At 37.3% G+C, this 24834-nt stretch overlaps 1 protein-coding gene across 2 annotated transcripts in view; it reads left to right on the top strand.

The window, feature by feature from the left end:
- Window positions 1–24834, top strand: part of stat5a (signal transducer and activator of transcription 5a) — a 168688-nt gene that overhangs the window by 91888 nt on the left and 51966 nt on the right. The window contains exons 3-7 of one of the 2 annotated variants that reach the window (XM_049467907.1): window positions 692–756; window positions 16943–17070; window positions 19866–20022; window positions 20301–20390; window positions 24237–24411. In XM_049467907.1, the coding sequence (XP_049323864.1) occupies window positions 16943–17070; window positions 19866–20022; window positions 20301–20390; window positions 24237–24411 (550 nt within the window). In that variant the 5' untranslated portion in view covers window positions 692–756. The remainder of the gene's footprint in view (window positions 1–691; window positions 757–16942; window positions 17071–19865; window positions 20023–20300; window positions 20391–24236; window positions 24412–24834) is intronic. The other variant, XM_049467908.1, reaches the window with a different exon arrangement.

The following is a 24834-nucleotide window of genomic DNA, read 5'->3' as shown; positions in this document are numbered from 1 at the left end:
GTGAAAAGTCAGGATCAGTGAAAGTCTATATATATATATTGTGTGTGTGTGAGGGGGGTTATAGTTCAGTCTTCATGCTTTATAAACACTCTGTGGGTACTTTTGACTGAATTGTATTTTCAATCTCTCTCTCTCTCGCTCTCTCTCTCTTTTCTGTCTATCTCTTTTTCCATTTTTATCACTGTCTCCCTTTTAATTTTATTATTCCTTCTTTCTTTTTCTTTTGCTCCATTCTTATCTTTTTTCTTTATGTTTTATTATTTGCTTTTCCTTTCATTATTTGCTCTCTCACTCTATTTTCTTACTTATTTCTTTTTCTCTTTTTATTCTTTTGGCTCACTATTTCTTTATTTCATCCTTTCCTTTACTTCTTTCTTATTCTCTTATTCTTTGTTCTATCTTTGTTCCTGCTCTTTTTCATTTTTTCTTTCTCTCTTTCTCTTATTTATTTTGACTGTCTCACTCTTCCTTTTTCCTTGTTCATCTCTTTTTCTTTTCTTTCTCTCATTCTCTCCCTCTATATTTCTTTCTTTTTGTTTGTCTTTTCATCTCTTTCTGTCTCTCTTTCTCATTCTCTCTCGCTCTTTGTCTGTAACTCTCATTTCTGCTTTCATTCTTTTTCGCTCTCTTTCTTTTCTCTCTGTCTTCCTCACTTTCTCTCTTTCTGTCTTTCTCTTTCGTTCACTCTCAGATTTTGTGGTGCCTCGCTTCAGCATTTCCTGGTCTTGCATGGTAACAAAGGGCTGAAGACTAGAGGTAAGCTGGGAGTTTATGTACATGTGTGTGTGTGTGTGTGTGTGCGTGTGTGTGTGTGCGCGTGTGTGCGTGTAAAGCGAAAGTCACATATAGAATCACTTAGAGGAAAAACTGACTGCAGGAAAAGCAGAAGTGTTGCAGTGAAATAGAAAGTGATAGTCAGTTGGAGAGAAAGTCAAAAGGGTGCTGTGTAGACTGTGTTCTCTTTCAGGTCCTTTACCTTTAGCGCTCACAGGGTTAATGTGATTCAGGTGTGTGTGTCTGTGTGTGTGTATGAACACATTAGAATCAGGTGGCCTCAAACCCATCACAGTTTGGTGAGTTGAGTGCAGCATATGGGTCTTTGAGGGAGGTGAGGAGCGTGTGTGATACTCAGTGACCTGATTTTTTTATTTTTTTTATTTAGTGATCAGTCTGACCACAGTAGGCCTCAGTGTCCTTGACCACAACAACGCAGCATCGACTGGAAACGAGTGTGTGTGGTTAGTTAACTGGAAATGGATGGTTTTCACCTTTGTGTTGTCATACAGATACACGTGTCTGTGTGTGTGTGTGTGTGTGTGTCTCTGTGTGTGTGTGTGTGTCTGTGGGTGTGTGGTTACGGGAAACCGGTGGTTTGTGTGCGTCTTTGCGTTTTATGTGTAGGAGTGGTTACACTGCTAGGAAACTGAGTGTCTGAGTGTGTGTGTGCGTGTAAATGGTGGCTCGGTTCACAGACGTACAGATTGACAGTAGTAATGCATGACAGGAAGAGGCGGAGCCATGTGTGTGGTTATCTTCCTGCAGTGAAGTTCCCTACTTGTGAACTTCCTCCTCTAGTTGCAGGCGTTCGGCTGAATCGGCGGATTTGCGATTACGGAGCAGATTGCTGGATCTGGACCAGGGTTTTGGTTACAACAGTTTCCCGCCAATCATCATATCTGCCATATCTGACGATGATTCAGTTGGCCATTGCTATAATGTTGTCATAGCACTTCTGGTAAAAAAAATTCAGTCATCAACGATTATTGTGGACTTTAGGAGCCCGGTTTTAGCGATCTTTAGGGTGTGTCAAGTGTGCCTTTGCTATCGTAACGTCTGGAAAAGTAAGCCTTGCGAAGTTTGAAACACTCAAGAGGCATGTGCTAATTTTCCTAATTAATCATGGGTGTGTTTTGGGTGTAACGTGCAATAAACTAAACCAATCAGCGTGTCACGTGCTATTTTCTTTATAACCCAAGTAAGCTCTGACTTTGGCGGATTGCTATTTGAGGGGCGCAGCTACCTGGACGTGTTCAGAGCTTCTCAGGAGAGGAAACTTACCTGCTTGTTTAAGTTCGTTCATTCTGTGTAATGTTGATGCAAATAAAGGTTTTCATAGCTGGCAACAGGCACACGCTATGGGTTTGTGCACTGCCTCATGTACAGGTGTGCGTAATAAACAGGGGTATGTATATACGCCTGTTTTTTCCTATTCACTGCCAAGATAGCAACGTACGTCTGACTGTTGAAGTCTGCCTAGGTTGTTTTTCAGTCGGTGGTGCACCGATGTTTTCCGTTGCTAAGATATCAATACGCAAGAAATGTACTTGAACACACCTCATTTTGAGATCATCAAGCCTATCGGCATAGATATATTCACAAGCACCGTTGCTTTTTAAATTACACAGGTGAAAAGCGTGATAATAGACTGTTGTCGGGGTGGTGTGGTGGGTGATGGTCCTACCTCCAGCTGTGAAATCATGTGCATTTCTGTGTCCAATAGCACAACAGAAAGAGGAAAAAACTTAACATGTGTTTTTATTAGGACTACACAATATGTATTTTTTCAGTATCACCATTGCAATTTACAAAACCGCAATTGTCTCATTGCTGGACATGCAAAAATTTTCTGCCATGTCATTTTACTTTTTTTAAAGCATTTTCTTCTTCATACAAGCAAAAATGGCACTGTTTATATTTTATTATTATTTATTTTCATCCACCCAATGCCATTTATATTTCTCCAATAATAGATGGATAGTTTGTATTATTCATAAGAATGTTTTGTTAAATCAATTTTCAAACTGATTTCTGGCAACATTTTGTTCATTCCTGTTTTTTTCCAGCACAATATATATATATATATATATATATATATATATATATATATATATATATATATATATATATATATATATATATATATATATATATCATAGAGCAACGAAATATATATAAAAAATATATGTCATTTTTTTTTAAATATCATGCTGCCCTAGTTTTGAAATGATTGTTGACTGAACTTTAAGTTGAGTTACTTGAAAAACTCTCTGTAAACAGTTAGTTTATCCGTTTAAATTGGCCTGACCCATATTCGTCACAGTGTAAAGTGTAAGATGTTTGCCCTCCTTTTTTGAAACATTACAGTGAGGATTTGATGGCATTTATTCAAAAGATCATTAGTGAACCCGTATACTGATGTTGGATCTTTACAACTCTGAGTTTTATCACTCAGTTTTTCCTTCTTTTCAAACAGTTGCATTGTAAACTCAGCATGCAAAACTTGAGTAAATAAACCTAAACCACGTGCCTCATCTTCACTTAAACAAATCTACACTGGAGACAATTTGTTGTCCTCTATTTCCTTTCAAATGGCCACTTTCTGCTATTTAATGTTCAATTTGTGTCTCTTTGGTAGATGTCTGGAGAGATGCTTAGTGAAAAGGTAGACAAGACTGTCCAGTGTTTTTCCCCCTATGCCCATCTACCTGTCTAGCCACTGATTTGAAACATGGTTTCCATGTATTTATTTTGCTTTTGCCTTTCATTCGGTAAGTAGAACAGTTATTAGATGAAAGAGTTCATGCTGTTTTGATTGAAAGGCTCAGGAGGTGCTCGGGTTGCCAGAGGGTTACATTTCTGCGTTTGAGTTTATTAACAAGGTAACATTTGATACTGGTAACTTTGGCATCAGTATGAAATGATGTGTTGGGTTAGGGGATAGTTTTTATTCTGTATTATAAGGCGCACTATCAATAAACGTCTATTTTCTGTTTTTTTTCCTACATAAGATGTACTGGATTATAAGGCTAATTTTAAGAGACACTGTAAGGAACTTTTAATTCAGCAGGTCTTGCTGCTGGGTGGTGGTGAAGGGGTGTGGGGGGGGGGGGTAAGTTAAGCTAACTAAGTTAAGTAAAGCTAAGTAAACAAAACTGTAATAATAAAAAGACTTTCTTTTAAAGTCAAACGAGCACTGGATGTTAATCTACACAAATTCTCTCCTATTTGGGTGAATAAAGCGCTTCCGTTTATTTACTGTAAGCTTAGATTCCCAAATTTCTCCAGCACTAAGCTGGAGCATAACATTAGCGACTAACCGCTAGTGTTTAGCGGCTTATGCTGCCTGACAGAGCTACACTGAGGAAGATAGGGAGATATATTAGCTAGTAATTCATCCAATGTAGCTTGTTTTAATATGGTAAACACCGTCCGATATACTCACCTCTGAATAAAGAAAGCTAGAGTGGTTAGCAGCTAATGCTAATGCTGCTCCGGGGTTAGCAGCAGGCTACAGGCCGATAATACTCACCTCTGAATGGGGAAATTAACCAGTATAAGTGGCTAATGCTAATACTACTCCAGCCTCAGCAAGCGTCAAAACGAACTTAGCTTATCTTCTTTCGTCTTTCTTTTCTCAATAAATAATTTTTCTGTATTTGACATTGATTGATTTGTAGAAGAGCTTGTTTGGTGGCGAATTGTATTTTTCCAGGAGTTCTGTCTCCCTGATGCTATCTGGCTCCCTGTCAGGGCATGCATCATGTTTCACGCAGCGAAATACGTAAAACACCAAAAACAAACTACACCATGGTTCAGTCAATCCAGATCAATCCCACCTCATTTGATTGGACCAGATTTTGAGCCTTCGCTTTGGATTGTGGTTCACAGCACCTTTCACACCTGCTATTTTGGTTCAGACTACACTAAAAAGTCAGTAGGTCCAGACCAAACAAGATAGGTGTGAATCGAGCATCTGTAGTCGTGGGATAAGAGTCCGGGCTGCTGAGTAGAACCACAGAGAGCACTATAAACAGCTCAAGGTCATGAATCTTGCTGGGGTGTGTAGTTTTGTTGCCAGGGTCCAAGCCAAAGGCTTTGCTTTTTGGCTAATAATATTAACAGATATTGAGGTTCCATAGTTTAACATGAAGAAGTCAATTCACTTTTTGACATCTAGTTAGATGCTTGTTACCATAGTATCTGCACTATAAGGTGCATCCTATATATTATTTATTTTATACACAAGGTGCACTGCATTATGAGGCCCCATTTTTGGCCCCAAACATGGATTTCGCCATGTTTCACTTCTAATTCAGCAGGTCTCGCCACTAGGGGACGAGGGGCTGTAAAGCTAAGCTAAGTAAAGTAAACAAAACTGTAATTCTTACAGTTAGGTCAAACCACCGCTTGATATTAATCTATAATTAATCTATTTCTCTCTTGACAATTGTTTATTTGGGTGAGTAAAGCGCTTCTGTTTATGTACAGTAAGCTTAGATTTCCAGATTTCCCCTAAGGCTGGAGCTTTAGCATTAGCATTAGTGGCTAATCACTAATGCTGCCTAACCGCCACCCGACAGTACTAAAATGAGAAACCCCTAGTGTTCCAGTAATCCAGTGCGATATAAGATAGCGGCTTGTCCCACGTAGCTTGTTTTAACACTGTAAATGCGCAGGCTACGCTTAGAGGGTTAGAAGCAGACTACAGGCCGATAATACTCACCTCTTAATGGCTAGCACTTAGCAGGTATTGCTAATGCTTCTCCAGCACTGCTAGTCAGGGTTAGAAGCAGACTAGAGGCCGATAATACTCACCTCTTAATGGCCAAAGGGCTAGCGCTTAGCGGGTAATGCTAATACTGCTAGAGAACTAAACTGAACTAAACTCCTATATAACGCTGTCCATCTGTGGAGTAGCTTTACTGCTCATCACAACCTGACTGGTACAATTCATACATTCATGCACTGATGATTTTTGGGAAAATTTAAGTATTTTAAGTGCACCTTATCATAGTTTAATAAAAAAAATATGGTAGTTAATGTTAGTCAAGTTTACAGCTTAAGCTGACTGGTATTTGACTATGGGAAGTGCAGTTAAGTCCAAAGTGTTTTAAAAATGAACTTAAATGGAAACCATTAACATACTCCTCTAAATGCAAGTAAGTTTATCTTTTATTATTTGATTTATTTCACTTTTATAGATATTACATAGATATTGATTTTCAGTTTTGAAGCTTATTTCAAATTATGACCTACACTCTTATAAACTGTGGTGTGAACCATACATTGACCCCTGCTGCTCCCGGAGTTAGAAAGTTAACTTGTCCTTGCTTCTATTGCTAACATGATTACATGTGTCTGGGTTTCTGCTGCACACCTGCTCTCTCACTCTCTGTGTGCACCTGTTCCTAAAAAATAAATCAGTGCAATGGCCAGACACTGTTTTGACACTGACATTTACAATCCCAAATCGTTGGGAAGAAAATGTTGGGACGGAAAAAAAAATGCTAGTTTAATCAGTGTTTTTAACATTTACTTTGACTTTTATTTTATTGCAGACAGTATAAACCCTAGATGGATCATGTTTTGTTGTCTGCTCCGCTTAATTTCATTTGTAAATTCGCATGGCAGCGCTTATGCTTTTTTGGACACAGATATGTACATAGGGGTGGCACAACTGTCTAACTGCCTGCCTGTCAAAAGATCATAATTCTCATAATTTTAAATCCTATACACAGCAAAACCCTCCATGCGATGGGGGCTAAACTAATTAGTAAACAAGTTAAACTGGACGAGCTACAGAGTAAACATCTTACACACCTTCAGCTCCTTTCCTGAAGTTTTTTATTCTAAACTTAATACGTATTGTATGACAACGTGAGACGCAAAGTGAGGAAATGTGACATAACGTGATAATTTTTAGCTGAGGAAGTTTGAGTTAACTAAAAAAACTAAAGTGTATCAGTTAAAGTTGACTCTACATTCGATTTCCGATGCAGCTAAACCACTGTTCAACTGAAACTATTGAGCATGAACTCGGGTTTAGTCACAAACTCTGTGTTTCTGCAGGATGTTGGGGTGGTTTAGTGGGCGTAGTGTGAAGGCAGAGGTCAGAGCACGGCATGAAGGGATGGTAGGGATGAGTTCAGCTTAAGCAAATAAGATTAACCCCGCCCCCACAACACACATATACACACACACACACGCGCACACACACATACACACGCACACACACACACACATATATACACACAAGCGCAGGCTTAAGCTGGTACCACCACATAGAAGCACACTCATAAACTCTGTAACCCCGTCTGTCTATTTCTCTTTTTTCTGCTCTGTTCATCCACTACTTTCATCCCAGTTACATAATTCAGCTGCTTTCCTCTGGGATGTGTGTATGAGTAAGTGTGTTTGTGTGTTTGTCTGTGTTTGTGTGTGTGTGTGTGCGTGTGTGTTCAGCGGGATGTGGGGTTTGTGGAGCGGGAAGGTGCCTCAGGCGACTCAGCCTCTGTAACATGAGCTTAATGGCTCTTTAAAGCCATCAGTGTCTGTAAAGATAGCCATCACCTTCACCAGCAATACAGGTGTGTGTGTATGTGTGTGTGTATCCGTGTGTGTGTGTGTGTGTGTGTGTGCGTGCACACACTTGTGGCCCACAAGTTTCAGAAACGGATTATGTACTTTCATTTCCTCCCTCTATTTCTCTTTACCAAACAAACACACAAACAAACACATTGTCATCCCAATAGCTCTGGTGGCCATAAGTAATTGGACAGTGAGGGCAAAAGGTTTGTCACAATGGCTCTCCATCACTCGAGTACACTGGATTTACAGTAAGCCTTCTAGGAAATATAAATGCTTTTAATGTATTCACTGTTCATTAAAATGAGTTGGCATACAGAAACTGTCTCTACCAGAGACTGTAAAAAAAGATGGACGCCGTGTCGCCGTTCCCATTCATTCAATGAAAATGAAGCCAAAATCTTCCCCCATGTTGGCGATCCTGATACCCGAGTCTGCGCAGTAGAGACCAGAGGAGGGAGAAACACTGTGGAGAGCAGTCTACTCATTTAAATAACCCCGCCCCTGAGGGCTGCCTCGAGGTCACAGGCTGCAGAGCGGAGTGGAGCGGAGCTGATGGTCTGTTATTGGTCCCGCCCATAACCAGCCCTTTTACAATAAGCACACCTTTTTTGAATAAAGCTGAATAATTCGATTTTTAAAATCGAATTCTGTGGGAATATAAAGAATTGACAATATAAGCAGAGGTTATACTAGCTGTTGCATTTAAATAAAGAAGGTAGAATTATAGTTTATTTGAAAAAAACGTGATTGAAAGTTTTCTGTTTTGCCATTGAAACCTATGGGGATGGGTGGGTTTACACAGCTTTCAGAAACCAAACAGCAGGGGGCGCCCGACCTGTGGTGGCTTCACTTTTGAGAGACGATGCTCTATCCAGCTATATACAGTCTATGGTCTCTACAGTCCAGGGAAGGGTTATCGAATCTTGAATCTACTAGTTTTGATTTGCGTTCAGCAACAAAAACTCAACAAAAACTCAACCCAAAAGTAGTGGATGGAGCTCCATCATTCCAGTAGAACCCAGTTCTACTCACAGTTCCCCAGCTCAATGCCGGGTGCTCTTTAATCATCTTACAATCTAACCATCACTTCTCAGCAAAGACTGTAGAGTAATCTGAAGGGATGTTCACATCATGTTTATCATTATTCCTACAAACAAGTTTCACAAACACATTAAACGTGTTATTATTTACAGTGCCATTGTGATCAACAGCAAACTCAAATTGCAGTAACAGGGGGAGCTCTTCACGCTGCAGACTGTTCTCATGTGACAATACTAGGCTGGATGTGGAGTGAGGCAGAGCGTGGTAGAGTGAGACAAAGAAAGGTAGAGTGTGTAAGAGTGAGGTAAATTGAGTGAGTAAGAGTGAGGCTAAGCAAAGTAGAGTGTGGAAGAGAAAGATAACGTAAAATGTAGCGAATTGTAGCAAATGTAGCGAGGTAAAGGAGTGTGGCAGAGTGAATTAGAGTGTGGCAGAGTGAGGTAGAGTGTGGCACAGCAAGGTAGCATGATGCAGAGTGAGGCAAAAGGAGATAGAGTGTGGAAGACTGAGATGGAAAAACAAGGTAGAAGGATGCAGAGCAAAGTAAAGTGAGGCAGAGCGAGGTAGAGTGTGGTAAAAGCAGTGAGGTAGTTTGGCACAGTGAGATAGAATGAGGCAAAGCGAGGTAAAATGAGTGAAGTAGAGTGTGGAAGAGCAAGTCAGAGTGTGAAATAGTGAGGTAAAATGAGGCAGAGCAAAGTAGAGTGTGGCAGAGTGAGGTAGAGTAAGGCCAAGTAGAGTAATGCAAAGTGAGGCAGAGTGAGATAAGAGTGTGGTACAATGAGGCAGATCGAGGTAGAATGTTGCAAAGCAAGGTAGAGTGTGGTACTACTTCTTAACCTGGGAAAATTAGTGCAGCGAAGCCAAATGCTGAAAAACATTTGAGGTGAAGCTTAAACTAATTTAAAATCTTAATTTAATGTTTTACACTGATATCAGGGTGTGCAACAGCTTTGTCGCACATCATACCATTTGTCCATATTGTACATCCCTAGTTTGAACATATTGTGTATGTTGTCTTGAAGGCATTTTAGGATTGTTGGAGACTTCTTTTCTGTGGTCTGCTCTTGAGCTAAATCTGCTAGATTGGTCAACCTGGCCATGTTTGGAGTTGTTTTCCACTTGTAATTTATTTCCCAGACAATGAAACGAGCCAAACTAAATGTCGGAGGTTTAACTAAGACAGGCTCCTCCACTATCCTCCCTAACCATGTTCTGATTATCTGCAGCTGATGTTCTGCACCTGATTCTAATTGTGGATGTTTTAAGTAGTAAAAAAAAACATTGTTGTATCCTAACATTTTCCATGTGTTTCTAATAACTAAATGTTCAGATCAGATATTATCAGGTAATAAGTTACAGAAGACTTCTTGTTTTTGTGGGGTGTCTATTTTTTTGTCCTAATGACTTTACACTTCGTTCCACCATTCAATATATTTTGTAGTCTTAAGTGTAATTTTCTTGCATTTTAAAGAAAAAAAGAAAAAAATATTGCAAAACAAAAATTTTAAAATATGTATTGAACCCTGAATATTTCAACACCCCAGCAGACAAACCAACAAAGCACAATGTATTTACCTTAGCATTGCTATTCTAATTACAGCATTTATTCCAGCTAGTCATACATTTATCGTTTAAAAAGGGCAGTTTCAGTCCTAAATCTACATCACTATTGCTATTGTAACCATGAATCTACCTCAGCAGTGCTCCTCAAGCCAAGTGAATGAAATCAAATGTTTTAGTAAACAAACTATGAGCTAATACTGAATTGGCTCTGCTAGCCCTGCATAGCTCCTCCTTTTTTTCTGAGGCTTTAAACTCATACAAGGAATGATAATTGATGCTGTACACTTGAATTAATGCAATTCTTGCATAGAGTAAAAAGTGTAAAAAATAACTTAAACCTGGCGTTTGTCATTTCGCCTGGTGAATTCACAAAAGTATATTTGTGCAGTTTTAGTTCTAAATGTACATCACTATTGCTATTCTAACTATGATTTTATTTAAGCAATGCTATTTTAGTCATAAATATACCTCAGCAGTGCTACTCAAGCCAAGTTAATGAAATCAAATGTTTTAGTAAGCAAACAGATGCTAAATGCTGAATTAGCTCTGCTAGCCCTGCATAGCTCATCATTTTTTTCTGAGGCTTTAAACTCATACAAGGGATGATAGTTGATGCTGTACACTTGAATTAATACAATTCTTGCATAGAGTATAGAGTATAAAAATGAACTTAAACCTGCCGTTTGTCATTTCGCCTGATGAATTCACAAAAGTATATTTGTTCAGTTCAGTTGTTTGACAAGTATTTTTTTTCTGGCCAAATATTCTGTGCGTTCTTTACACTAAACTTTATGTTACAATGTTTGTAAGTTTGGACAATGAAAACATGTTGATTATTTGTGTGTTAAATTTAAATTACTATGTAATACATTTGTACTATGCAACAGTTGAGATCAGCATGTATGTAAATTCAGATAGTACAGCAGCAGCTGCAGGGAAAACTCTGGTCCTCCAACTGCATGACTTTAGCTGCTCAGTCTTGTCTTGTCCAGCTGTGTGGCTGCATCATTACATCATACCCCAGAGAGATAACAGAAAGGCCTAGAGGTGATTCTAGAAGTGGCTCCTGCATCTGGAGTCTGTTGCTGTTGTCTCTGAATGTTAGAATCAAGCAGGTCAGTGCCAGGAGCAGACCAGCATGAGGCTGAGACAGAGATCCAGCATTGTCTCTATGGTACAACAAAAAGAAACCAGATTACAGTAATACGCTGAATGACCAAATAATACTTTGAAGAAAATTATGAAATCATATTACAGACATAGACATAGTTGGAGGGATGTGAAGCATGATACTGTTGGTTAATATGTGTGGCAACTAGTGGTGTCAATCGATTAAAATGTAATCCGATTAATCACAACAATATTCTGTGATTAACTGCGATTAATCACACTTGTTCTTCGTAAAATGCAAGTTTTTATAGTAAATATTTAAGTGTAAATAAAATAATTAAATAAATAATCTCAACGTTAAAGTGTTAACGCACGCTGTTAATTTGGAATCAGAAATGGGTTACTATTTGTTTTTTATAATTTTATTTAACTCTCCCATTTTCTCCCCAGTTTACACGGCCAATTACCCAACCCACTCATTAGGACATCCCCTATCACTAGTAATGCCTTAACACACCAGGAGGGTGAAGACTAACACATGCTTCCTCTGATACATGCACGCTTGGAGGAAAGCGCAGCGACTCGGTTCAGATACATCAGCTCACAGACGCCCCGTGTGGCGGACATCACCCTAGGAGTGATGTGGGGAGAAAGCTCCATCTACCCACCCGGAAGGAGCAGGGCCAATTGTGCTCCCTCTGAGCGTAGATTTTTTATTCTCATCAAATTTGAATTCAGAAATCCTCACAACCAACCTGAGGCATACACAATCCAATTTATCATGCATTCTTTATTCCAGCACCCTACGTTGATTTTATCTCCCCTCTAACATGTATATACTATAATTTTAATTGACACCACTAATATAAATTACATATAATTGCATTTTACATTTCTTACATTCATTCTTTTATTCACATTTAAATATCCACTATAAACATTTGCGTCTGAAGAAAAACAAATGTGATAAAACGCAGTTAATCACAGAATTTTGTTGTGATTAATCGGATTAAATTTTTTAATCGATTGACACCACCAAAAAAAAGAATGAATGTAAGAAATGTAAAATGCAATCATATTTATATTAGTGGTGTCAATTATAATACTAGTATAAACTTATATGTTTAAGGGGATATATATATATATATATATATATATATATATATAAAGCAATATAAATCTGGAATAAAAATGTGTGATACATATAGAGCATTTATTTGCAGAAAATGAGAAATGTCTGAAATAACAAAAAAGATGCAGAGCTTTCAGACCTTGAATAATGCAAAGAAAACAACTTCATATTCATAAAGTTTTAAGAGTTTAGAAATCAATTTTTGATGGAATAACCCTGGTTTTTAATCACAGTTTTCATGCATCTTGGCATGTTCTCCTCCACCAGTCTTACACTCTGCTTTGGATAACTTTAGGCCACTCCTGGTGCAAAAATTCAAGCAGTTCAGCTTGGTTTGATGGCTTGTGATCATCCATCTTCCTCTTGATTATATTCCAGAAGTTTTTTTTTTTAAGTGGTCTCTTATTTTTTTCCAGAGCTGTACATTAGCCCTGTTCTGATTGGCTGAGACCTTCATGGTATCCATGATGACTCCAAAGCAAACTGTGTTTGCAGCTCAGTTTCCATGATGGCCTGTATGGACTGGAGCGTGAATGGTATGATGTGTAAACAGTGGCTGGGCTTGGGGAAATAGCAGCAGGCCGTTGTTGGGTGGCTCTTTTTTAGGACTTATACTTTTACTTTTTTTTTTGCAAAGGTTCTGTTTTACGTTAACTTTTCTGTTTGGTGAGAATGTATTAGCGATGCTTTTACGTTTAGCGGTTAAATTAAATCTTCTTTGCATGCTGTGGGATGAATTCTTCAAGCACATTTCAGGTAAGTGGAAGATGTGGAAGATGAATCTTGCTTTTGGAGGGACAGGGGATTGTGCTGAAGCACCGTGTAGAAACAGTGTGGTCGTGCAGAAACAGGAAAGAGATGAATGAAGTGGTGTGATGAACTGGAGATGGTACCAACTGAGCAGAAATGGAAAGTTCTTGCTGTATGAAGTTCTTAGATACCTATGTTTTGCTCTGTTTAGTGTCAGTGGCACGTTTCTCCTTATTACTGTTACAGAAGCTATAATCCAGGTTTCAGAGATGTTCTGATAATAAAAGAAAAAGTTAGTCAGTCTTGAGTGAGTGAATGAGAGCGAGAGTAAGGCAGAAAAGAGAGAGTGTTATGTGATTTAATCCATAGTTCAATGTAGGAGTGTGCCATATCGTATCGCAGCAGTAATATCACCAGCATTTTTTTAATATCGTTATTGATATTAAACCCTGAAATATCGCGCCATATCACCCACCCCTAATTTTTACATCAGGCTACTACCTTTTTTTTTTTGCTGTTTTTAGCAAAAAAGAAAAAAATCACACTGTTCTCATTTCCCCTTATAGATCTACTAGAGACTAGAAACAGATTATTTTATTAGTTTTCAACACATTCACATTGCATGTTTATTGTCATGTGTGGAAGCCATGAAAAATATCCTAAAATTAGTAGGAACCCTGAGTATAGACCTGACCCCAAAGTCTGGGGTCACTCAAACAATTTTGTGTTTTCCATGAAAAGTCACACTTATTCACCACCATATGTTGTGAAACGAATAGAAAATAGAGTCAAGACATTGACAAGGTTAGAAATAATGATTTGTATTTGAAATAACATTGTTTTTACATCAAACTTTGCTTTCATCAAAGAATCCTCCATTTGCAGCAATTACAGCATTGCACACCTTTGGCATTCTAGCTGTTAATTTGTTGAGGTACGCTGGAGAAATTGCACCCCACGCTTCTAGAAGCAGCTCCCACAAGTTGGATTGGTTGGATGGGCACTTCTGGCGTACCATACGGTCAAGCTGCTCCCACAACAGCTCAATGGGGTTCAGATCTGGTGACTGTGCTGGCCACTCCATTACCAATAGAATACCAGCTGCCTGCTTCTGCTGTAAATAGTTCTTGCACAATTTGGAGGTGTGTTTAGGGTCATTGTCCTGTTGTAGGACGAAATTGGCTCCGATCAGGCGCTGTCCATTGGGTATGGCATGGCGTTGCAAAATGGAGTGATAGCCTTCCTTATTCAGAATCCCTTTTACCCTGTACAAATCTCCCACCTTACCAGCACCAAAGCAACCCCAGACCATCACATTACCTCCACCATGCTTAACAGATGGCGTCAGGCATTCTTCCAGCATCTTTTCATTTGTTCTGCGTCTCACAAACGTTCTTCTTTGTGATCCAAACACCTAAAACTTGGATTCATCCGTCCACAACACTTTTTTCCAGTCTTCCTCTGTCCAATGTCTGTGTTCTTTTGCCCATCTTAATCTTTTTCTTTTATTAGCCAGTCTCAGATATGGCTTTTTCTTTGCCACTCTGCCCTGAAGCCCAAAATCCCGCAGCCGCCTCTTCACTGTAGATGTTGACACTGGTGTTTTGCGGGTACTATTTAATGAAGATGCCAGTTGGAGACCTGTGAGGCGTCTGTTTCTCAAACTAGAGACTCTAATGTACTTATCTTCTTGCTTAGTTGTGCAACGCGGCCTCCCACTTCTTTTTCTACTCTGGTTAGAGCCTGTTTGTGCTGTCCTCTGAAGGGAGTAGTACACACCGTTGTAGGAAATCTTCAATTTCTTAGCAATTTCTCGCATGGAATAGCCTTCATTTCTAAGAACAAGAATAGACTGTCGAGTTTCAGGTGAAAGTTCCCTTTTTCTGGCCATTTTGAGCGTTTAATTGACCCCACAAATGTGATGCTCCAGAAACTCAATCTGCTCAAATGAAGGTCAGTTTTGTAGCTTCTGTAATGAGCTAGACTGTTTTCAGGTGTGTGAACATGATTGCACAGGGTTTTCTAATCATCAATTAACCTTCTGAGCCAATGAGCAAACACATTGTACCATTAGAACACTGGAGTGATAGTTGCTGGAAATGGGCCTCTATACACCTATGTAGATATTGCACCAAAACAAGACATTTGCAGCTAGAATAGTCATTTACCATATTAGCAATGTACAGAGTGTATTTGTTTAAAGTTAGGAATAGTTTAAAGTTAGCTTCATTGAAAAGTACAGTGCTTTTCCTTAAAAAATAAGGACGTTTCAATGTGACCCCAAACTTTTGAACGGTAGTGTATATATATATATATATATATAACAGTGAACAGTATTTCAGCCAGTCATGCTTCAATAACTGCGACTCCACACACACTGTGGACTGCAGTAGATTAAGGAAGAGGTATAAACAGCTCTGAAAATAATTAAGAGACCACATTCAGTTTCTGTATCAGTTTCTCTGATTTTGCTATTTATAGGTATAAGTTTGAGTAAAATGAACATTGTTGATTTATTCTATAAACCATGAATAACATTTCTCTCAAATTCCAAATAGAAATATTGTCATTTAGAGCATTTATTTGCAGAAAATGAAAAATGTCTGAAATACAAAAAGATGCAGAGCTTTCAGACCTCAAATAATGCAATAATTAAGAGTTCAGAAATCAATATTTGGTAGAATAACCCTGGTTTTTAATCACAGTTTTCATGCATCTTGGCATGTTCTCCTCCACCAGTCTTACACACTACTTTTGGATAACTTTATTCCACTCCTGGTGCAACAATTTAAGCAGTTCAGCTTGCTTTGATGGCTTGTGATCATCCGTCTTCCTCATGAGGTTTTCAATTTGGTAGAATCAAAGAAACCCATCATTTTTAACTGGTCTCTTTTTTTCCCCCAAACTACGATTAATTAAAATTTTATTTAGTTTAAAATGGTATTAATCAATTGCTTTGTTATATTATTCAATTATCATTATGCCAGTGGCCCCATGCAGTGTTTAAAGAAATGGTTGAAATTAGTTTTGTGATTCACTAATGAGGCTGTTTTATATGCATAAAACATAAGAAATATCAACATTTCATACATATTTGTGTGCTAATAATGTTGAGGTCTCTATGACATTCAGTTTTATAATCTTGCTCTAAATGTTCCTTCACTTTAGGCCTATCCTAACCAGACAATACTTAAAATACTTATATGATACTAATATACCATTATAATAATGCCAGAACCAATGATGATTAATCAAATAAACATAATGCAACTGTCGAATTAACTTTTCTAATGTTTTTCAAACAAATTTAATTATACATTTTTTTAAAGGTTTAAATTGCTGAAATCATATTGACCCAGAGAATAAACTGTGTTAGATAATTTGAGGATAGCAGGAGGATTAATGGTCTTAAAATGCCAATAATATCGCTTATCACAATCATTTCAGAATTCATTCAAAAGTATAATCTGAGTATAATTGTCATTATGTCATTAAACAGCTCCTACTAGCCTGCTGTGGGATGTGTCTGTTATTGTCTGTGGCAATAAAAACAATTTAAAGATGTTGTAATTTGATATGAAATATTTCTCACTTTCCGTACTTAAAGCTCATTTACTCTCAATTATGTTTGCGTTTGAAAGGAGAGCAGAAGATATTTTATTTTGGCTCTGATGAATTTTGATGACAGGGTTTATTGTTATGGTGTATACAGTCTTGTTTTGCCATGTTTTTGCCATGTGTTGACACTGAAACACCCATTTAAAGTGTGCTGTTAATGCCGTAGAACCTGTTGATGAACATAAATTGAGTAGAAAATGTAATTTATTATATAAAGCTAACTTTATTACTAAAGGTATTGTGCTGTTACATGTTAAGAGTACTTATAAAAACAAAAAGCTTTAATTTCATTAGCATTTAATTGCTAAAATAGCTCAAATATCTCTCTCTCTCTTTCTCTGTCACTTTTTTTTTCAGATGGCAGTGTGGATTCAGGCCCAGCAGCTGCAGGGTGATGCCCTGCACCAGATGCAGTCTCTCTATGGCCAACACTTTCCTATAGAGGTGCGACACTACCTGTCCCAGTGGATAGAAGGGCAACTCTGGTACGTAAAAACAGCTAAATAGGTTAAAAAAGAATTCTTTCTTTTTACTTTTTGTTTGTTTAATGTTTTTTCCTGCTGTCAAGATTGTCTTTTTTATTTCCATGGCTTTACTTTTTGAACATAGTGTGTTTTTCGCACTATAAGGCGCACTAAAAATTACTTAATTTTCCCCACAACTGTCAGTGCGCCTTTTAATCCAGTGCGTCTTATGTATGAATTTTACCAGTCAGTTTATATGGAGCAGTACAGCCACACCGCTAAAGTACAGCATTACTAGTACTAGTACTAGTACAGTATTAGCATTAGCTGCTAACCATGCAAAGCACTAGCTCTTTAGCCGTTCAGAGATGAGTATTATCGGAATTTAGCCTGCTGCTAACCACAGAAAGTAATGCTGGAGCAGCATTAGCATTAGCCATTAATCGTGCTGAACACTAGCTCACTGCTGGGTGGCTGTAAAGTTAAGCTAAGTTACAAACAAAGTAAGTAAACAAAACTGTAATTCTTAAAAATATATATATTTTAAAGTCAAACAAGCACTGGACATTAATCTACACAGATTTTTCTACTGAAAACTGTTTATTTGTGTGAGTAAAGCACTTCTGCTTGTTTACAGTAAGCTTAAATTTGCAGATTTCCGCTAGGTCTAGCTGCTGTTAGCGGCTAATGCTGCTGACAGAGCTACACCGAGGAAGCCTGAGTGTTGCGTTAAGCCAGGAAGATATTAACTAGCGCTTCATCGCATGTATCTTATTTTAACACAGTAAACGTGCAGACTACAGACCGATAATGCTCACTGCTGAAAAGCGGGTAATGCTAATGCTGTTCTAACAGTCCTACCCAGGGTTAGCAGCAGGCTACAGGCAGAAAATACTCACCTCTGAATGACAAAAAAACTAGAGCTTAGCACGGTTAGCAGCTAATGCTCCACTCTGGAGTCTCTGTGCTTGAGAAGTAAACTGAAACTCCTGTATAACTCTGTATTTCTGTTTTACTAGTAAAACTCATACATAAGGTGAACCGGATTAAAAAGCGCACTGATGATTTTGGGGAAAATTAAAGGATTTTAAGTTCGTCTTATAGTGTGAAAAATATGGTACACATAACTTTTTTTTTCGCAATATAATGAAAGAGCTTCATATGGATTCATGTATTAAAACAACATACAAAACAATGTAGGAACACCAAGACACCAAATCCACTTTTTTCTCCACATAGTATGTTTTTTTTCCTGTGGTGCTGGTATATGAATTTTCTGGTGTCTTGGGGTGCAGTCTAAATTTCTGTAGTTATCTGAGCTGCTAGATATGTCTGTAGGCATTGTTTACAATAAAGTTGGTGTGTGTTTTAATTGAAATTGCTGGTGATTTAGAGAGAAAGGAGATTTTTCCCTCTAGTGTCACTGTCAGGGTTTACTGATTGTAATTGGTCAGTTAATAAGTTTCACCGACTGGCTAAAGATTAGCTTGCTCAAAGTCTGTGCGATGATATGAATCTGGTGTTTGGTGCAGGTAGACTTAATAATGTGAGGGGGAAAAATACCTCAGCAGCAGCAATATTATCAGACATATCTGAGGAATTCTGTCAGGAACTAGTATTAGTTTGTTATCTTACTATCATAATTACAGTTACTTTGTCTGGTATTCACTGGCTAGCACATTTTCTAGCTAAAAACTAACATACTAATTGAATTGTAGCAGCTTCCCACACGGAAAATATAAAATGTCCAAATAAAAAATATTTGAAAAAGTTGAAGTAAATCTGCAACTATCAAAATCGAATGAATAAAAAACATTAACTTTTTTTTTACGATTGTTTATGTCTATATTCAGTCATGCAGAATTTGCGGATGATTCCTGTTACTGATATGAAATTATTTAGTTAAGAGTGTAAGAGAGTAGGAGTCTTGAAACCCCCAAAGTTTTCACAATGAAAATAACTTATTTTACAGCAAAGAAAAATTGTCTTTTAGTATTTTGCAATATTAAATCCTTTTATTTTTCCAAAAATCGACAGTGCGCCTTTTAATCCAGTGCACCTTATGAATCAATTTTACCAGTTAGGTATTGAGGGGCTGTAAAGTAAGCATTAGCATTAGCCGCTAACCGCAGCGCCTAGTTCTTTTGCTGTTCACAGGTGAGTATATAGGACTGTAGTCTGCGTGTTTGTCGTGTTAAAACAAGCTACGTGAGACGAACCACTGGCTGATAGAAAATAGATTCTTATTGACAGTGTACCTGATAATCTGGTGCGCCTCATAGTTTGAAAAAAAAAAAACAGTATATTGCGATACTGTAAGCAAAGTTATGTATTAAAAAAAGGTGTCGTAGTAAAATTAGTGGGATCTGAAGACAGAGTACAACACTGCCATCTAGTGGTCAGGATTTAAACACAACACAAAATTAACCACTGTAGGATGTAGGACATTAATGTTTAGAGGTAAACTAATAACTGGTACTGTGTTTTTGAAAATCGATAGAGTATTGCAAAACAAATATTTTGATGCAATATTTTCTCACCTCCCTATTAAGGGAAAACAATTTTTTTATAACTTTATAATTATAAGCTTGTTTTCTTTGTATTATTTGAGGTCTGAAAGCTCTGCCGCTTTTTTCTTTATTTCAGCCATTTCTCATTTTCTACAAATAAATGCTCTAAATGACAATATTTTATTTGGAATTTGGGAGAAATGTTGTCTCTTGTTTATAGAATAAAACAACATTTTTTTCCAGAGCTGTATATTTATGTTTACAGGATTTAGATTTTTGATCATTCTTGGCTTTTGTTTCTCTCAGGGATGCGATAGATCTGGAGAACCCGCAGGAGGAGTTTAAAGCTAAGCGTCTATTGGACAGTCTAATTCAGGAACTACAGAAAAAGGCGGAGCATCAAGTGGGAGAAGACGGTTTCCTCCTTAAGATTAAACTAGGCCACTACGCTTCACAGTTAAAGGTAAACAAACACACACACACACACACTATACACCATATACTATACACAATAGACTTGTAGACCCCTATTTACAGTATGCATCACTTCAAGAGCAAAATAAGTTTAGGTGCACACACAAACACGGCTCATCTTCCTGAAGCTCCAGTAGCTGCTATAGGTGCATTATTTCAGGACTGGATATAAAGGCAGATAGATGCTATAATGTCGCATGAAGACGAGAACACATCTGAATAATGACAGGAGTCGACACCGTGCACAGAGAGTGTGTTGTGTTTCAGAGCACGTATGACCGCTGTCCGCTGGAGCTGGTGAGATGCATCAAACATATTCTCTACACAGAGCAGAGACTCGTCAGAGAAGCCAATAATGTAAGTAATACACGCTTTTACACACACTTTTTTTTTTAATTGTACCAATTAAATATTTTTATTTTCCATTTGTCATAATGTGGTGTAAACAGTGTGGGCAGATGTGAGAGTGGTGCATAATGACACTGTTATTAATAATTAGACTGATTCATTTAGATGATTTAATTTTTAAAGGTATAATTAAATTAAATTGAATGATTATGTTATTGGACGAAACACACAGATGAGTCCTTTAACATAGGTTACTGTAAATACATTTCTGTGTGAAATACTGTATTTTTGAGTATATTTTTGTGTTCATTTTATATATTTATGAAATACTGTCAAAATGAAGAGACATGTATAGTAACATTCAACAAACCTACCAGACCTAAATTTTTCGTATTATCACATTCTCTTGCATTTTTTGTATATATAGATTTCTATTTTTAATCTTACATTGTTATTATATTTCCTGACACTCTTCTGTCCTCTTCTGCACTGCTTTAATGTTGCAAATTTAATTTAAATTTTAATTTAACATTTTATTTTATCTTATGTTGTAATCTTTAGGGCTGTCAATGTTAAAGCGTTAACGCACGCGATACATTTTGAATCAGTAACATGTTATTATTTTTTAAACGCTAAATAATTATGACACAAAGTTTGATCCCAACTTCTGCCGTAATGTGCCCCTCCCAACACCCTGGTTGTTTTTTTTGGAGCTATATATTGCTATGAGCAAACGCTGTCTCTGCTGCTCCATGCTGTTTACACATGCAGTATGTGCAGCGTTCACTGCTCACATCTGCACTGCATGTCACATTGAAAACACTGTGTTTAAAAGTGCAATAGCAATTCTTTTAGCATTCTGTGTTAAAGCAGCTTTAAACTGCACAGATATATGCTCTGGAACACAGAATCTTCTCGCTATATTTACTTTCTTGCTCCTGCGCCAGACATCTAAGGGAAGACAATGTGCTCTTGTGGTTTATTAGTGCGCATTTTGGTGCATTTAGGTTTATGATTGTGTGAAACCAAACCAAACAAAGTGAGAAACACTGCAAGTAAACAAACTCATCCACTAATTTGGACCATAGCAACAAACTACTGGTGTGAAAAGGCCATTTTTACACTCAGAAAATTAAGTTCTAATTCAGAAATCCTTACAACCAAGCTGAGATGTTTATAATAAAGTAAAAAAAAGTTTCCTCTATAAAATGTATCGTGCATTCTTTGATCCAGCGCCCCATGTTTCTTTTTATCTCTCCTCAAACATACAATTATGATTGGTATATAATTAGTATTGGTATTATAATTGACACCACTAATATAAGTATAAATGCATTTTACATTTCTTACATTCATTCCTTAATTTCCATTTAAAAATCCACTATAAAAACTTGTGTCTTCAGACGAACAAAATGCGATTAATCACAGTTAATCACAGAATATTACACTGTTTTTAGAATAAATATATAAGAAGTTACAGAGATTGTGTAGCCAGGGAACTGATACTACAATATATAATATTTGTATCCTCTTTCACCTCAAGAATACTACTGCTTTCAATTTAAAAGACATATCAGATAACTATCAGATTACTTTTATATACATATATATATATATAAAGTATTTATTCAGGCTACATATGTAGCACACCTTTTCTAAAATGTTAAATAAAAAATGTAGGTTAAATTAAGGTTTTACATCATTAATTTGTAATAATATTTATTAATTTTATTAATTTATTTTTAATTAATATTAATTAATTCAGTATTTTCTTGTAGCTTTCTTTCTTTGTTTGATCACATTGATGCATTTAATATTAAAATCAGCACAAATAGATGAAAACCTGCTTTGAAAGGCACTGGTTGGACTTTGTACTGTATTGTGATGATGCCAGTCTGATTTCCTGTAATTGTGTCCGTGGTATGTTAACAAACACATTCTGGGTAAGCTCACTCTCAAACCTGCTTTCTGGAAGATTCTGAGAAGACAGACTGAACCGTCTTCACCATGTCCTGTAGTGTGGAAGATATTCAGTGTTCAGTAGTGCTAAAAATAGCTTCAGTGTGTTATGAAATTGATCTGACGGTGATGATTCAACTCAATCAATATTGTGAATATAGGAATTGATTTTAATTGATCATGCAATATTCACATATATGCAAGCTCTTCACATTTGGTGGAATTTACTGTGTTGAGTGAATGGTGAGTAATATAAATAGCCGATATGGTAGCCTTTTAATTTTGGGATGGGTAGGGAGTGCAACTAATTAAATTATAAAGGAGAATCCCACCAACCACCACCCTAAACAAAGAACAGCAGCAGTTTATTACTTGGTTATTATTTGTCCAACCTGTAGATACAATTACATTTTCAATCAGAACATGTGGGACAATCAGAACAGAACAACGTAGAACTACATTTTGTGAGCTGATTTTATTTTCTTAAATTTGAATTGCAGTGGATAATAAAACTGTTTATGTAAACAGTCTGTGTTAGCAATCAAAACAAGCAGGTAATATTTAGTGTTCGTCTAAAATAGAACATACAACATGTTGTTTTCTGTGAGTTCACTAGGAGTTCAGGACCTTACATCACAGCACCAGTGCCAATCATAGGCGTCCAAGCGCATTTTGCACAATTGTGGAACCAGAAGAGCACAAATAGACAGTGTTTTTAAAGCATTCCTATGAATCATAACTAATAATTATAAGTAAAGCAAGATATTTTAATTTAGGATATTCAGGATATTGAACTCAGCGTTTACCCCTCTGTTTTAGTTTCAGTGTAGTGGAATATTATCAATAATGTTTAGTTTTTCATGGGATTCATTAGGTATGATGATGCCATACCCAATACAGGGGTCTGGATTCTAAATATAAGGATTCCAGAGTGTGAGTGCACAAATGAAAGTAAAATACAACACATTTCATCCGTCTGAAAGTGACTAGTGCATTGAGTTTGTACAAATGTACAATGTGAAAAATACAATTCATGAACAAACCTTTAAAATAAAAATAAAAACTCTTTAAATATTCCTTGAATGTTAAAACATTCTGTAATTGTATTTTATTCAAATTTTTGGGTCAAATAAAATAACAATTTATAAGGTAAAAATAATGAATATGCTGTGTAAAACTAAAAAATCTAATCAAAATTAAATTTGAAGTTAGATTGTCTTCAAAAAGTGTTTGCCTTAAGATTTTGGCCTCTTAAGTACCATGTAGAACTTTCCATTAAACATTTCTTTAAAGCATTTAAATGGATACCAGAGTGTAGTCAGGCAAAAACAGGGGCATACACGGTAAAACCAGCAAAGTAAAAATTACAAAAATGGTCTGCAACGAAATAAACAATAGAGAGGGCAAGGCAAATAACAAGAAAACAAGTCGGTAACAAAAGGCAATAAACAGAGGAAACTCGTTGTAAAACAGATAGATAACTAGATTCAGTACTCTGCATGGAACAGAGCAAACTGAGGGGCATTTATACTAGACAGGACAGGTGGAAACAATCAGTAACTGGGGGAGCGGGAATTCTGTAACGTTACGTGATCAGCCAGGAAGTTCGATGTGAGCGCATGCTGGGAATTGGAGCCTTTTAGTAGTTCAGAGTCCAGAGCAGGCAGACTGACAGCATCAGTACTGACAGGATGTTTCCTTCAAAAACTGTTTTGTATGATAGTGACGGCTGAAGACCCTCCATTTAAAATAAAGAATCTATACCAAAGGTTTTACAAGAACTATTAAAAATATTTAGGTATGAGATGCAGAATGCAGTTAACCACCACTGGTTTTTAACATGTTACTCTTGTGTACTTGTGTGTGTGTGTTTGTGTATATGTCTGTGATTGGCAGTCGAGCTCACCGCTGGGTGGGATGATAGACAGCATGTCTCAGAAATATCAGCAGATCAACCAGGCCTTCGAGGAGCTGCGGATCCTGACACAGGACACGGAGAACGACCTGCGCAAACTACAGCACAACCAGGAGTACTTCATCATACAGTACCAGGAGAGTCTACGAATACAGGGTATATACACACACTCACCTACCCATACATACACTCTCTGAATATACATTACCAGTCAAAAATTAGGACACACCCAGCAGTCTAAAGTGCTGCCACTATGATTGGGAGATCTCTGGTTCAAATCCCGTTCATGCAGCTTGCCATCAGCTGCCAGAACCCTGAGAGAGCACAATTGGCAACAATTGCTTTCTCTGGGTGGGTAGATGTGGGTAGACATCATACATCACTTCAAAGAGTGATGTTGCTCAGCACAAGGTGTCTGAAATATGATGTATTAAAAAGAGGCAGTGGCTGACTTCACATATATCAAAGGAGGCATGTGCTAGTCTTCACCCTACTGGTGTCCTAATGAGTGGGTTGGGTAGTTGGCCATGCAAATTGGGGAGAAAATGGGATAAAAATTAGAACGCACCTTAAATTCTG

The sequence above is a fragment of the Astyanax mexicanus genome, chromosome 19 (genome assembly GCF_023375975.1).
Source record: "Astyanax mexicanus isolate ESR-SI-001 chromosome 19, AstMex3_surface, whole genome shotgun sequence".
Lineage (NCBI taxonomy): Eukaryota > Metazoa > Chordata > Actinopteri > Characiformes > Acestrorhamphidae > Astyanax > Astyanax mexicanus.
Note: the sequence above shows the minus strand (reverse complement) of the source record. Positions and strands in the feature narration are given on the sequence as shown.